Genomic DNA, 15,000 nt, shown 5'->3' on the forward strand with positions numbered 1-15,000 from the left:
CCAGTGTTTGAGAACAAGGACAAGATAGTGATCGTGATGGAATACGCCAGTAAGGGCGAGCTGTATGATTACATCAGCGAGCGACGGCGGCTGAGCGAGAGAGAGACACGACACTTCTTCAGGCAGATCGTTTCCGCCGTGCACCATTGTCACAAGGTAAGAGATATGCTGATCTGAGGTCAGTTTTACTCTCTTCTGTATGGTAAAGGATAGGACCTGGGGAAGTCTGAGCTGATCCTAGATCTGTGCCCTAAGCCAAAGGACATTTTTACAAGGAAGCGCTATGCAGCTATCCCAACCCACACACATCCAATCTCTGTAGTTGGAAACCGAAGTTAAAGGGTACAGTACCCTACAGCAGAGCAGAGTTAAAGGGTACAGTACCCTACAGCAGAGCAGAGTTAAAGGGTACAGTACCCTACAGCAGACTAGAGTTAAAGGGTACAGTACCCTACAGCAGAGCAGAGTTAAAGGGGACAGTACCCTACAGCAGAGCAGAGTTAAAGGGGACAGTACCCTACAGCAGAGCAGAGTTAAAGGGGACAGTACCCTACAGCAGAGCAGAGTTAAAGGGTACAGTACCCTACAGCAGAGCAGAGTTAAAGGGTACAGTACCCTACAGCAGAGCAGAGTTAAAGGGTACAGTACCCTACAACAGAGCAGAGTTAAAGGGTACAGTACCCTACAGCAGAGCAGAGTTAAAGGGTACAGTACCCTACAGCAGACTAGAGTTAAAGGGTACAGTACCCTACAGCAGACTAGAGTTAAAGGGTACAGTACCCTACAGCAGACTAGAGTTAAAGGGTACAGTACCCTACAGCAGAGCAGAGTTAAAGGGGACAGTACCCTACAGCAGAGCAGAGTTAAAGGGTACAGTACCCTACAGCAGAGCAGAGTTAAAGGGTACAGTACCCTACAGCAGAGCAGAGTTAAAGGGTACAGTACCCTACAGCAGAGCAGAGTTAAAGGGTACAGTACCCTACAGCAGAGCAGAGTTAAAGGGGACAGTACCCTACAGCAGAGCAGAGTTAAAGGGGACAGTACCCTACAGCAGAGCAGAGTTAAAGGGTACAGTACCCTACAGCAGAGCAGAGTTAAAGGGGACAGTACCCTACAGCAGACTAGAATTAAAGGGGACAGTACCCTACAGCAGAGCAGAGTTAAAGGGGACAGTACCCTACAGCAGAGCAGAGTTAAAGGGGACAGTACCCTACAGCAGAGCAGAGTTAAAGGGTACAGTACCCTACAGCAGACTAGAGTTAAAGGGTACAGTACCCTACAGCAGAGCAGAGTTAAAGGGTACAGTACCCTACAGCAGAGCAGAGTTAAAGGGTACAGTACCCTACAGCAGAGCAGAGTTAAAGGATACAGTACCCTACAGCAGAGCAGAGTTAAAGGGGACAGTACCCTACAGCAGAGCAGAGTTAAAGGGGACAGTACCCTACAGCAGAGCAGAATTAAAGGGTACAGTACCCTACAGCAGACTAGAATTAAAGGGTACAGTACCCTACAGCAGAGCAGAGTTAAAGGATACAGTACCCTACAGCAGAGCAGAGTTAAAGGGGACAGTACCCTACAGCAGAGCAGAGTTAAAGGGGACAGTACCCTACAGCAGACTAGAGTTAAAGGGGACAGTACCCTACAGCAGACTAGAGTTAAAGGGTACAGTACCCTACAGCAGACTAGAGTTAAAGGGTACAGTACCCTACAGCAGACTAGAATTAAAGGGTACAGTACCCTACAGCAGAGCAGAGTTAAAGGGTACAGTACCCTACAGCAGAGCAGAGTTAAAAGGTACAGTACCCTACAGCAGAGCAGAGTTAAAGGGTACAGTACCCTACAGCAGACTAGAATTAAAGGGTACAGTACCCTACAGCAGAGCAGAGTTAAAGGGTACAGTACCCTACAGCAGAGCAGAGTTAAAAGGTACAGTACCCTACAGCAGAGCAGAGTTAAAGGGTACAGTACCCTACAGCAGAGCAGAGTTAAAGGGTACAGTACCCTACAGCAGACTAGAGTTAAAGGGGACAGTACCCTACAGCAGAGCAGAGTTAAAGGGGACAGTACCCTACAGCAGAGCAGAGTTAAAGGGTACAGTACCCTACAGCAGACTAGAGTTAAAGGGTACAGTACCCTACAGCAGAGCAGAGTTAAAGGGGACAGTACCCTACAGCAGAGCAGAGTTAAAGGGTACAGTACCCTACAGCAGAGCAGAGTTAAAGGGTACAGTACCCTACAGCAGAGCAGAGTTAAAGGGTACAGTACCCTACAGCAGACTAGAGTTAAAGGGGACAGTACCCTACAGCAGAGCAGAGTTAAAGGGTACAGTACCCTACAGCAGAGCAGAGTTAAAGGGTACAGTACCCTACAGCAGAGCAGAGTTAAAGGGTACAGTACCCTACAGCAGACTAGAGTTAAAGGGTACAGTACCCTACAGCAGAGCAGAGTTAAAGGGGACAGTACCCTACAGCAGAGCAGAGTTAAAGGGTACAGTACCCTACAGCAGACTAGAGTTAAAGGGTACAGTACCCTACAGCAGACTAGAGTTAAAGGGTACAGTACCCTACAGCAGAGCAGAGTTAAAGGGTACAGTACCCTACAGCAGAGCAGAGTTAAAGGGTACAGTACCCTACAGCAGACTAGAGTTAAAGGGTACAGTACCCTACAGCAGAGCAGAGTTAAAGGGTACAGTACCCTACAGCAGAGCAGAGTTAAAGGGTACAGTACCCTACAGCAGACTAGAGTTAAAGGGTACAGTACCCTACAGCAGACTAGAGTTAAAGGGGACAGTACCCTACAGCAGAGCAGAGTTAAAGGGGACAGTACCCTACAGCAGAGCAGAGTTAAAGGGGACAGTACCCTACAGCAGAGCAGAGTTAAAGGGGAAAGGTACCCTACAGCAGAGCAGAGTTAAAGGGGACAGTACCCTACAGCAGAGCAGAGTTAAAGGGTACAGTACCCTACAGCAGAGCAGAGTTAAAGGGTACAGTACCCTACAGCAGAGCAGAGTTAAAGGGTACAGTACCCTACAGCAGAGCAGAGTTAAAGGATACAGTACCCTACAGCAGACTAGAGTTAAAGGGTACAGTACCCTACAGCAGAGCAGAGTTAAAGGGGACAGTACCCTACAGCAGACTAGAGTTAAAGGGTACAGTACCCTACAGCAGAGCAGAGTTAAAGGGTACAGTACCCTACAGCAGAGCAGAGTTAAAGGGGACAGTACCCTACAGCAGAGCAGAGTTAAAGGATACAGTACCCTACAGCAGACTAGAGTTAAAGGGTACAGTACCCTACAGCAGACTAGAGTTAAAGGGTACAGTACCCTACAGCAGAGCAGAGTTAAAGGGTACAGTACCCTACAGCAGAGCAGAGTTAAAGGGTACAGTACCCTACAGCAGAGCAGAGTTAAAGGGTACAGTACCCTACAGCAGACTAGAGTTAAAGGGTACAGTACCCTACAACAGAGCAGAGTTAAAGGGTACAGTACCCTACAGCAGAGCAGAGTTAAAGGGTACAGTACCCTACAGCAGACTAGAGTTAAAGGGTACAGCACCCTACAGCAGACTAGAGTTAAAGGGGACAGTACCCTACAGCAGACTAGAGTTAAAGGGGACAGTACCCTACAGCAGAGCAGAGTTAAAGGGGACAGTACCCTACAGCAGAGCAGAGTTAAAGGGTACAGTACCCTACAGCAGAGCAGAGTTAAAGGGTACAGTACCCTACAGCAGAGCAGAGTTAAAGGGTACAGTACCCTACAGCAGAGCAGAGTTAAAGGGTACAGTACCCTACAGCAGACTAGAGTTAAAGGGTACAGTACCCTACAACAGAGCAGAGTTAAAGGGTACAGTACCCTACAGCAGAGCAGAGTTAAAGGGTACAGTACCCTACAGCAGACTAGAGTTAAAGGGTACAGCACCCTACAGCAGACTAGAGTTAAAGGGGACAGTACCCTACAGCAGACTAGAGTTAAAGGGGACAGTACCCTACAGCAGAGCAGAGTTAAAGGGGACAGTACCCTACAGCAGAGCAGAGTTAAAGGGTACAGTACCCTACAGCAGAGCAGAGTTAAAGGGTACAGTACCCTACAGCAGAGCAGAGTTAAAGGATACAGTACCCTACAGCAGACTAGAGTTAAAGGGTACAGTACCCTACAGCAGAGCAGAGTTAAAGGGGACAGTACCCTACAGCAGACTAGAGTTAAAGGGTACAGTACCCTACAGCAGAGCAGAGTTAAAGGGTACAGTACCCTACAGCAGAGCAGAGTTAAAGGGGACAGTACCCTACAGCAGAGCAGAGTTAAAGGATACAGTACCCTACAGCAGACTAGAGTTAAAGGGTACAGTACCCTACAGCAGACTAGAGTTAAAGGGTACAGTACCCTACAGCAGAGCAGAGTTAAAGGGTACAGTACCCTACAGCAGAGCAGAGTTAAAGGGTACAGTACCCTACAGCAGAGCAGAGTTAAAGGGTACAGTACCCTACAGCAGACTAGAGTTAAAGGGTACAGTACCCTACAACAGAGCAGAGTTAAAGGGTACAGTACCCTACAGCAGAGCAGAGTTAAAGGGTACAGTACCCTACAGCAGACTAGAGTTAAAGGGTACAGCACCCTACAGCAGACTAGAGTTAAAGGGGACAGTACCCTACAGCAGACTAGAGTTAAAGGGGACAGTACCCTACAGCAGAGCAGAGTTAAAGGGGACAGTACCCTACAGCAGAGCAGAGTTAAAGGGGACAGTACCCTACAGCAGAGCAGAGTTAGCTCACACAGTAAGACACATAATTGTCCTTCTGTGCCCATGTAGCAGCCCATCCCCCAGCCTCCCCCACTCCTCCATCCCCCCCTTCCCCCAGGCCCTCTCCACCTCCAGGTTGAGTACTGCTCCCTGGGGAGACACAGAGAGGGTTGGCCCTTTGTCCTCCACAGACCCTACAGCTGGAGGCTATGACTGATGTCATCGCTGTAGGCCATGGTGGAGTGATGTCATATCCCCAGCTGGGAGAGACTGAGGCTGCATCCCAAATGGCACCCTATTCCCGATATAGTGCACTACTATGGGCCCTGGTCAAGAAAGTGTGCACTATATATGGACTAGGGTGCCAGCTGGGAGAGGCTGACTGACTGACAGGGCTGGCTACAGTTGCTGGTGACATCGTGAGGAGGGAGTTGTCGGGGGCATCCGTGACATCGTAGTGAGGGAGTTGTCGGGGGCAACCGTGACATGGTGAGGAGGGATGAGCCGGACATAGAGATACAATAGATCAGGACAGGGCAGCGCTGCAGTGACAGACTGAAGGAAGGGTGGCAGAGTATAGACTTCCCCTGCTTCCTCCCTAGAGATGGAGGGAGGGAGGGAGGGAGGGAGATAAAGAAAAAGAGAGAGAGAGCGTTTGCCCACATCTTTCTTTGAGCATGTACATCTGCCTTCAATGGTTAAGTGAATTATTAACACACAGTGCATGGCCTAACTGTTAATGTGGTTCTTCTGGTTCATATTGAACCATGACCACACTTCCTATCACTGGTTGCATTCATTTACATTTACATTTACGTCATTTAGCAGACGCTCTTATCCAGAGCGACTTACAGTTAGTGCATACATTATTCTTTTTTATTTTCATACTGGCCCCCCGTGGGAATCGAACCCACAACCCTGGCGTTGCAAACGCCATGCTCTACCAACTGAGCTACCTCCCTGCCGGCCATTCCCTCCCCTACCCTGGACGACGCTGGGCCAATTGTGCGCCGCCCCATTGGTCTCCCGGTTGCGGCCGGCTACAGCAGAGCCTGGATTCGAACCAGGATCTCTAGTGGCACAGCTAGCACTGCGATGCAGTGCCTTAGACCACTGCGCCACTCAGGAGGATTCCAAATGACTCCCTGATCCCTGCATACTGCGTTCATTTTGACCTGGGCCCATAGGTCTCTGGTCAAAAGTAGCGCACTATGTAGGGAATAGGGTGCCGTTTGAGATGCAGATTCTGTGTCCCACATGTTTAACAGCTGTTTAGTGTGTCACCCAACAACACAAGAGATGTTTATGAGAATACATTTTATCATCGAGATTAATTAAAGATGCTGGATTTATATAGAACATGTGCCACTTGAAAATAACCATTGCAGATGAGCTCACCAAAAATGGTAGACAGAAGAAAGGTGTGTGTGTGTGTGTGTAAATGGGTCACAGTTTAATCAGACCTGTCCTGTTTTGTCTTTGTAGAACGGAGTCGTGCACAGGGATTTAAAACTGGAAAACGTGCTACTGGATGAAAACTGTAATATCAAGGTAAGATCTTTCACCTCGTAGAGATTTCCATCTCTTATCTTTCACACGCTGTATTTCAACACCTTAGGGATAGGAGCAGGACGGTCTCTTTTAAAGGTGCAATCAGGGATCTGCGAGTCTTATTCCAGGGTCATTTAACGTTGATTGTCATGCTCTTCCCTCCTCCAGATTGCTGACTTTGGTCTGTCCAACCTTTACCACAAAGACAAGCTCCTTCAGACGTTCTGTGGCAGCCCTCTGTACGCCTCACCAGAGATCGTCAACGGCAGGCCCTACCACGGTCCAGAGGTACACACACACACACACACACACACACACACACAGGGTAAGCCACGAATAGACCACATCCTAGGGAACAAGGGAAATGCTTCTCTCCACTTCTGATCTCTGTCATTCTGAAACCCAGACAGTCTTATTTTAGGCCTTGTGATCTGCTGGACTGAATCTGCTGTAATCATACTCTCTCTGAGGCTCATGGAAGTAAGATACAAATCTAAACTACCGGATTCTCACCAGTGGAAAATCCCCAGACCATATTCCCTCTAATGGTTGGATAGGGGAAACACTGAAGGGAACCCCCATCCCAAAACATGCTCCTGCTGCCTGGGTCTTCTGCTCCTATAAGTGTCTGTCCTTAAGCTGACAAGGGAAGGTAGTGAACACTGTTCCTGTCTTGGAGGAAGTTTACTCACTCACTCACTCACTCACACACACACACACGCACGCACGCACATCCTGTCAGGCCCAACACAGCCACTTCCCCAACAGCCATCCCAGGTCAGACCAGTCATCTGAAAGGAGTCTCAACATTTTACCAAACATAGACCCAGAATGACTGTGACTTCAGGATTTCACTGAGTCCCATAATTTAATGACTGATTAGGAGCACCCCCTCTCCCACCCTACAGTAAATCTTACATAATGGCCCTTACACCCACTGACCCCGTGTCACCCCTCCCCTAGTCCCACCTCCATTAGCTTCCTGAGAAAAGCCCTTCCTCGGTTTGACACAGTTGGTCAAAGAGGTGGCGACCGACAGAGTCCCAGCCAACAATCACAGTTCTAGACGCACACACACACACACACACACACACACACACACACACACACACACACACACACACACACACACACACACACACACACACACACACACACACACATTCTGAGGTTATGGAGTCAGGGGAGTAGACTTCCCCATAGACTAATCGTTCATTGTTTCCCAGCTAGCTGTCATTTACAGAACACTGTGATTCCTGGAGATTATCTCAGCTAATCAGAGAATACAGTCTGTGTCCCAAATGGCACCCTATTCTCTATGAGCCCTGGTCACTACATAGGGAATAGGCTGTCGTTTGGGACGGAGCCTAAGGTTTATACCTCAGAGCCAAAGGCAACCTCATCAGAACAGAACCCAATCACTTAAGTCACAGACCTTGCCATGGCTTTTACGACCGCAATCAGTGTGCAAAGAACGGAATGTTTGGAGAAGAAACAGAATATTTTATTTGTCGTGTTAAAATACATTAAAGGGTTGTTATCTTAGCCAGCAGAGGGGTGTGAAAACAGTGGGAAGTGTAATCACAAACTAACAGTAGTAAATCAGCAGCCTCGAGGTCTGTGTGCTACTGAGGCCACCATACAAGAAAGCTTTGGAGAAATGATGTGTTGTCTACATATCACAAGGGTGTTGTATTGTAACTGCCAGTGTGTTGTGATTCGAGGTAAACAGGATTGTAGCTACCAGTGTGTTGTGTTTCCAGGTAGACAGTATTGTAACTGCCAGTGTGTTGTGTTTCCAGGTAGACAGGATTGTAACTGCCAGTGTGTTGTGTTTCCAGGTAGACAGTATTGTAACTGCCAGTGTGTTGTGTTTCCAGGTAGACAGTATTGTAACTGCCAGTGTGTTGTGTTTCCAGGTAGACAGTATTGTAACTGCCAGTGTGTTGTGTTTCCAGGTAGACAGTATTGTAACTGCCAGTGTGTTGTGTTTCCAGGTAGACAGTATTGTAACTGCCAGTGTGTTGTGTTTCCAGGTAGACAGTATTGTAACTGCCAGTGTGTTGTGTTTCCAGGTAGACAGTATTGTAACTGCCAGTGTGTTGTGTTTCCAGGTAGACAGTATTGTAACTGCCAGTGTGTTGTGTTTCCAGGTAGACAGTTGGGCCCTGGGAGTGCTTCTCTACACCCTGGTCTATGGGACCATGCCCTTCGATGGGGAAGACCACAATAAACTCATCCGCCAGATCACCAACGGAGAGTACAGGGAACCTACACAGTCCTCAGGTATTAGTTTGACTGTAGCTGTCTCCGCTCTCTCTCTCTCTATCTCTCTACCAATGTCATACTGTATATTGGCTTTTGTTTCAAGTCAAGAACTAAAACACCTGATTCAATAATAGACTAATCACCCAGAGTTTGATTAGCGGAATGAGGTGTTATTACTCTAATAATCACCCAGAGTTTGATTAGCGGAATCAGGAGTTATTACTCTAATAATCACCCAGAGTTTGATTATCTGAATCAGGAGTTATTACTCTAATAATCACCCAGAGTTTGATTAGCGGAATGAGGTGTTATTACTCTAATAATCACCCAGAGTTTGATTATCTGAATAAGGAGTTATTACTCTAATAATCACCCAGAGTTTGATTATCTGAATCAGGAGTTATTACTCTAATAATCACCCAGAGTTTGATTAGCGGAATCAGGAGTTATTACTCTAATAATCACCCAGAGTTTGATTATCTGAATCAGGAGTTATTACTCTAATAATCACCCAGAGTTTGATTATCTGAATCAGGAGTTATTACTCTAATAATCACCCAGAGTTTGATTAGCGGAATCAGGAGTTATTACTCTAATAATCACCCAGTTTGATTATCTGAATCAGGAGTTATTACTCTAATAATCACCCAGAGTTTGATTATCTGAATCAAGAGTTATTACTCTAATAATCACCCAGAGCTTGATTATCTGAATCAGGAGTTATTACTCTAATAATCACCCAGAGTTTGATTATCTGAATCAGGAGTTATTACTCTAATAATCACCCAGAGTTTGATTATCTGAATCAGGAGTTATTACTCTAATAATCACCCAGAGTTTGATTATCTGAATCAGGAGTTATTACTCTAAGCCTGTACACTATGTACTTCTCTGGAGCAGGAATTGTTAAACAAGGCCATAGATTGCTGCTAAAGTCTCTGTCCTCCTCACCTTCCCTCTCGCCCAGATGCTCGTGGTCTGATCCGCTGGATGTTGATGGTTAACCCGGAGCGTCGAGCCACGGTGGAAGACATCGCCAACCACTGGTGGGTCAACTGGGGCTGGAAAACCACTGTGTGTGACTGTGACGTCCAGAAGGACAACAGTGGCTGCGCCTCTTCTCCAACACTAGCACGCTTTATCGACTGGCAGAACCGCACCACAGAGTCGCCCAGGGTGGCGCCGGTCAAGCCTCCCCGCTCGGAACCCCCCGCCGTAAACCCCCATGCTGGCCGCCAGCGCCTGAGGAAGTCCATGAAGGAGAATGACAGCGGAGCGCTCCACCATCGCACCACGGGGGAAGACAAAGACAAAGACAAACCAGGGCTGAAGAGGCCCAAGGGGATCCTCAAGATGCGTGTGTCCGAGCAGAGGTCCCACAGCCTGGGGGAGATCGAGCTGAGTCGCTCCCTGCACTTCCACGAGGGAGGGGAGCTGCCCTCCAGCCCCGAGAGGGATGAGGAGGAGGACGATGATCAGGATCGCCTGGGGGTCTCGCCGGCCAAGATGCTGCCCACCCTCCCCAAGAAGGGCATCCTGAAGAACAACCAGCAGCGGGAGTCTGGCTACTACTCCTCCCCGGAGCACAGTGAGTCCTCTGAACTGCTAGGGGGCAGCACCTCCATGGCCCCACCCGCTAGCTCACCAACAAAGAGGTCCATGGGGAGAAAGGGCATATTGAAGCGCAACGGGAAGTACGGCAACTCCACTTCCTTCCACAGTGGCTTGTCCAATATGGGCTACCACGGGGAAACTCAGGGGGACTCAGGCCTCTCTCGCAGCCAGAGCAGACCCTCCAGTATTGTCTGTGAGGAGATGGGTCTCTCCAATATTCCTCCCTTCATGGGGATGGACTGGCCTTCCTCGTCCCCGCAGCCCAACGTCAGGGCCTGTATGTCGGCTGAGGATCTACTCCAGCTGGCAGGCTTCAGACGGGGCCTCCAGACGGCTGCAGGGGGGCTCCATGGGGGGAAGGTGGGGACCCGAGGGACACCAGGGTCTCCTGGGGACGACGGCAGCTTCTCTCTGCTTGGGGACATGGATGATATGACCCAGGTCTACCAACACGCCCTGGACATCAGCAGCAAACTGACCTAGGGGAGGTGGAGTTAGGAGGATAGGAAGGGAAGGGACATGGGAAGGACACACACACACACACACACACACACACACACACACACACACTTGAACCCTCATTTCTGGGTTAGGACTGGCCAAGTATGTTGTGAACTGGGCGTCCCAGCCACCTTAATGTACTGAATCTACCATCTCAGAGACAGTGCTGCTGTAAATGTTTACATGTTTAATAGAGCCAAATAAGTATTGTATTATATGTCTCTCAGAGACACAAACCATGCTGGGGTGAAGCTCATGGAAAATCTCCATTAGGTTTCCTTAAGCACCTTTAGAAGAAGGACTGTTGTTTTTGAATCTATGTACTTATCTCAACGTAATGGACAGTTAGGCCTAATGTTCATGTTATCTCAATGTAATGGACAGTTAGGCCCATGTGTTATCCATTGAGTTATTATATTGTTGAAACAGACAAATATTGCCAGTGTGTTTTGGTCATTTCAAGACGTATCTACTGTATGTACCCTTCAAGAAATGATACTGAATAATAGTATTACTTGATTGAATTGACATGAATGCCATACGTGATATTCCTCATAATCCATCAGGACACCTATCACAGTGGGAAAGTTAAAGAGCAAACAATGTGTATTGGGATAACTCAACTGTATGGGCCGTCCAAAGGAAGTGCCTTTATTAGTGCTATGTTATCAAGTACTGTATTTCCTGGTTAATGGAGGAACAGTTCGATAACCAACAATAACCAACAAAACTCCCCACATTAGACAAAACTATAGGGAGACGATTCACGGAGCTGTGACCACGCACTCTCCTGAGTCTAAACGACTTGGACTTGTTCATGTACGTAACCATTTGGTTTCACAGTAGAGCTGTAGTTGTTTTGGAAATGGGACTGAAAGACAGAACGGCTGGAGGGTGGATAGACGTGTAGTCAAAACTTAAGGAGATTCACAGAGTTGTGGCTACAAGCCCTCAAGTCTACATGACTAGGTCATGTGTAGGCCATATGTAATGGAACTGTAGTCGTTTTGGAAAGGGAAATACTGAAAAAAAGAAGGGGGTAGATAGACGTGTAGTTCTAACAGAGTGAGTTAGTGGTAAGGGTTAATGGGTTGGTTGTAGAGGTCTTGTTTGTGGATGGAAGTTGGGTGCTGGACCAGACTGTTACACCCCTTCCTCCCCAGACTGAAGACTCAGAGTGGAGAGAAAAAATAGGGGGCAGAGAGAGAGAGAGAGAGAGAGAGGGAGAAAGAGAGAAAGATAAAGAGAGAGAGAGAAAGATAGAAAGAGAGAGAGAGAGAAAGAGACCGAGAGAAAGAGACAGAGAAAGAGAGAGAGAGAAAGATAGAAAGAGAAAGTGAGAGATAGTAGCTTAGTGTAGCTGGGAAAATAAATGGGTAGTAGAGAGAGGTAGAGTTGAAAAAAGGTAAAATGGAAAGAATGTTTGGAAGGGTAAAAGGAATGTTATGTTTCAGGTAACCTAAGAAGTTCAGCTTTAAGTTGGGAAGATATACAGTTCAACACATTGTAGTTGGAAGTCATTACAGCCATTGTAGCTGAATGTCATTACAACCATTGCAGCTGAAATTATTACAGCCATTGTAGCTGAAAGTCATTACAGCCATTGTAGCTGAAAGTCATTACAGCCATTGTAGTTGAAAGTCATTACAGCCATTGTAGTTGAAAGTCATTACAGCCATTGTAGTTGAAAGTCATTACAGCCATTGTAGTTGAAAGTCATTACAGCCATTGTAGTTGAAAGTCATTACAGCCATTGTAGCTGAAAGTCATTACAGCCATTGTAGTTGAAAGTCATTACAGCCATTGTAGTTGAAAGTCATCACAGCCATTGTAGTTGAAAGTCATTAAAGCCATTGTAGTTGAAAGTCATTACAGCCATTGTAGCTGAAAGTCATTACAGCCATTGTAGTTGAAAGTCATTACAGCCATTGTAGTTGAAAGTCATCACAGCCATTGTAGTTGAAAGTCATTAAAGCCATTGTAGTTGAAAGTCATTACAGCCATTGTAGCTGAAAGTCATTACAGCCATTGTAGTTGAAAGTCATTACAGCCATTGTAGTTGAAAGTCATTACAGCCATTGTAGCTGAAAGTCATTACAGCCATTGTAGTTGAAAGTCATTACAGCCATTGTAGTTGAAAGTCATTACAGCCATTGTAGCTGAAAGTCATTACAGCCATTGTAGCTGAAAGTCATTACAGCCATTGTAGCTGGCACTGTACAACCTTGATAGAACTGCAAAGTGTTAGCTCACTGTAAGTGTTACATATAGATGTCCTTCTCTTTCTACAGCCTGTGTGCTGCTGGCCCAATTATATGTGCCCTATGAAGCGTGGCTTGGTGAGAGGGTGTAACCTTCAGTGACACTTTGGAACAGAAATAACCCAGGCAATAATATGTTTCAGTCTGTTTGGGTTTCTCTAAGTTTGTTTGGGTTTCTCGAACACCACACGGTTGTTTAAATGTCTGCGTCTGTGTTCCAAATGGTACCCTATTGCCTAGTTTCGAACGCAGCTCTATGGGCCCTTTGTCAAAAGGAGTGCACTACATAAGGAATATGGTGCCATTTGGGACACAGCCCAAGACATTTAAACAACCGGGTGGCGTCCGGGAAACCCAAACAGACTGAAACGTATTACTGTTGAGAAATCAATGGAGCCCCACTGTGGAAATGTCACATATGCCAACGGATAGCTCATCAAAATAAATCCAAATCACCCAATGAATGCTTCTGAAAGGTCAGGGGTCTTTATGGCTAAGGGCCCAGGGTGTTACCATAACAACCCACAGTCTTGTTGAGTATTGTTTTGCATTTTTCTGTATTGTATGGACTGAAATTGTATTTTTTAACTGGATTTTACAGTGCTGAAAAATTATACTATGTTAGTATTTTCGTTGGATTTCTTTTTATCATGCTTCTGTTTTGATTTTTCCAAAATATAGAAACTTTGTATGGCTTTATTTTATGGGCAGAGGGTGTGTACAGGTCTGCTTTAATAACTGGAAGGGGACCTGCCTCGTATGAAATCAGGGTTAGCGGTATGTGTGTGTATAAGGGACTGAAGAGGTTAAAGTTCAACAACAGTAAGGAACAGGTCATAAACACACAAGTGACTCTCAGGGAATCGTAAGACCGAAAACACACACACAGCTACGTAGAATTGAATGGAAAAGAAAGGGGTGTCATCAAGTCTCAACAGGTCTAAGAACCCCCAAGCTGCCCTCTGCCTAACTAGACAAAACAGATGTTAGCCTACATCTGTTTGTTAAAATAGGACATATTACTATAGGAAAACTTGACTAGATATTGTTATCTTATGATAAAGTATTATGTTATTTAAGCTTTATTTTGCTACTGTCTATTGATATTGATGTTATTATTGTACTATAGTTACTATCTTGTTATAGATGGTTCAACCTGAGTAATTATTTTGTTTGTTACCATCTTAAGAACCATCACAGATCTGCTGTTATAGTTTATAAAAACTATTTCAGAATGTATAATAGCATTGGTCTCCACTGCGTATTGCAGTGGAAGTCATGTTTGTAGTCAGGAGAGTGAGGAAACTCCAAGTTTTCAGAATATCTCCTCCATAGCAGCATTCTTTCTGCATCATCTCAAATAAACAGCTCAATTTAAAAGTTAAGGGTGTTCCTACGTGCGTCTATTAAACTCTTCCCATACTGACTCTAGTAAAAGTCTCCCCCAGCAAAGAAAAGAAGTACTCCATGTGTCCTGTTCTCCATGTTCCTACATCTACACATCCACCATGTTCCTCTTACACTAGCTAGTTGTCAAACAACTTTATTATAGCTGCTAGCTTTGTTTTCTCTGATAGCCAGCAGGAAGAAGACATTTCACAGACCAGGCCAGACCATATTTCTCACTGAGTAATGGCATTCTTTTGCTCCAACTATTTTTCCAAGGGTTCTTGAGAAGATAAAGGAGAAGGAGGGGTATTTAACACATGAGGATATAGGTGTAGGCTACAGTATATAATTTAACACAGGAGGATATACAGTGGGGAGAACAAGTATTTGATACACTGCCGATTTTGCAGGTTTTCCTACTTACAAAGCATGTAGAGGTCTGTAATTTTTTTATCATAGGTACACTTCAACTGTGAGAGACGGAATCGAAAACAAAATTCCAGAAAATCACATTGTATGATTTTTAAGTAATTAATTAGCATTTTATTGCATGACATAAGTATTTGATACATCAGAAAAGCAGAACTTAATATTTGGTACAGAAACCTTTGTTTGCAATTACAGAGATCATACGTTTCCTGTAGGTCTTGACCAGGTTTGCACACACTGCAGCAGGGATT

The 15,000-nt window shown here is 45.9% G+C and overlaps 1 protein-coding gene across 1 annotated transcript in view; it reads left to right on the top strand.

The window, feature by feature from the left end:
• LOC311128916 (NUAK family SNF1-like kinase 1) overlaps positions 1–14,252 on the top strand; it is a 26,251-nt gene extending 11,999 nt beyond the window's left edge. The window contains exons 3-7 of the mRNA XM_084161151.1: positions 5–156; positions 6,222–6,287; positions 6,456–6,575; positions 8,441–8,573; positions 9,523–14,252. Coding sequence (XP_084017277.1) covers positions 5–156; positions 6,222–6,287; positions 6,456–6,575; positions 8,441–8,573; positions 9,523–10,652 — 1,601 coding nt within the window. The 3' untranslated portion in view covers positions 10,653–14,252. The remainder of the gene's footprint in view (positions 1–4; positions 157–6,221; positions 6,288–6,455; positions 6,576–8,440; positions 8,574–9,522) is intronic.
• Positions 14,253–15,000: the final 748 nt, after the last annotated feature.

The sequence above is a fragment of the Coregonus lavaretus genome (genome assembly GCF_964263955.1).
Source record: "Coregonus lavaretus genome assembly, chromosome: 5".
In the NCBI taxonomy this organism is placed as follows: Eukaryota; Metazoa; Chordata; class Actinopteri; order Salmoniformes; family Salmonidae; genus Coregonus; species Coregonus lavaretus.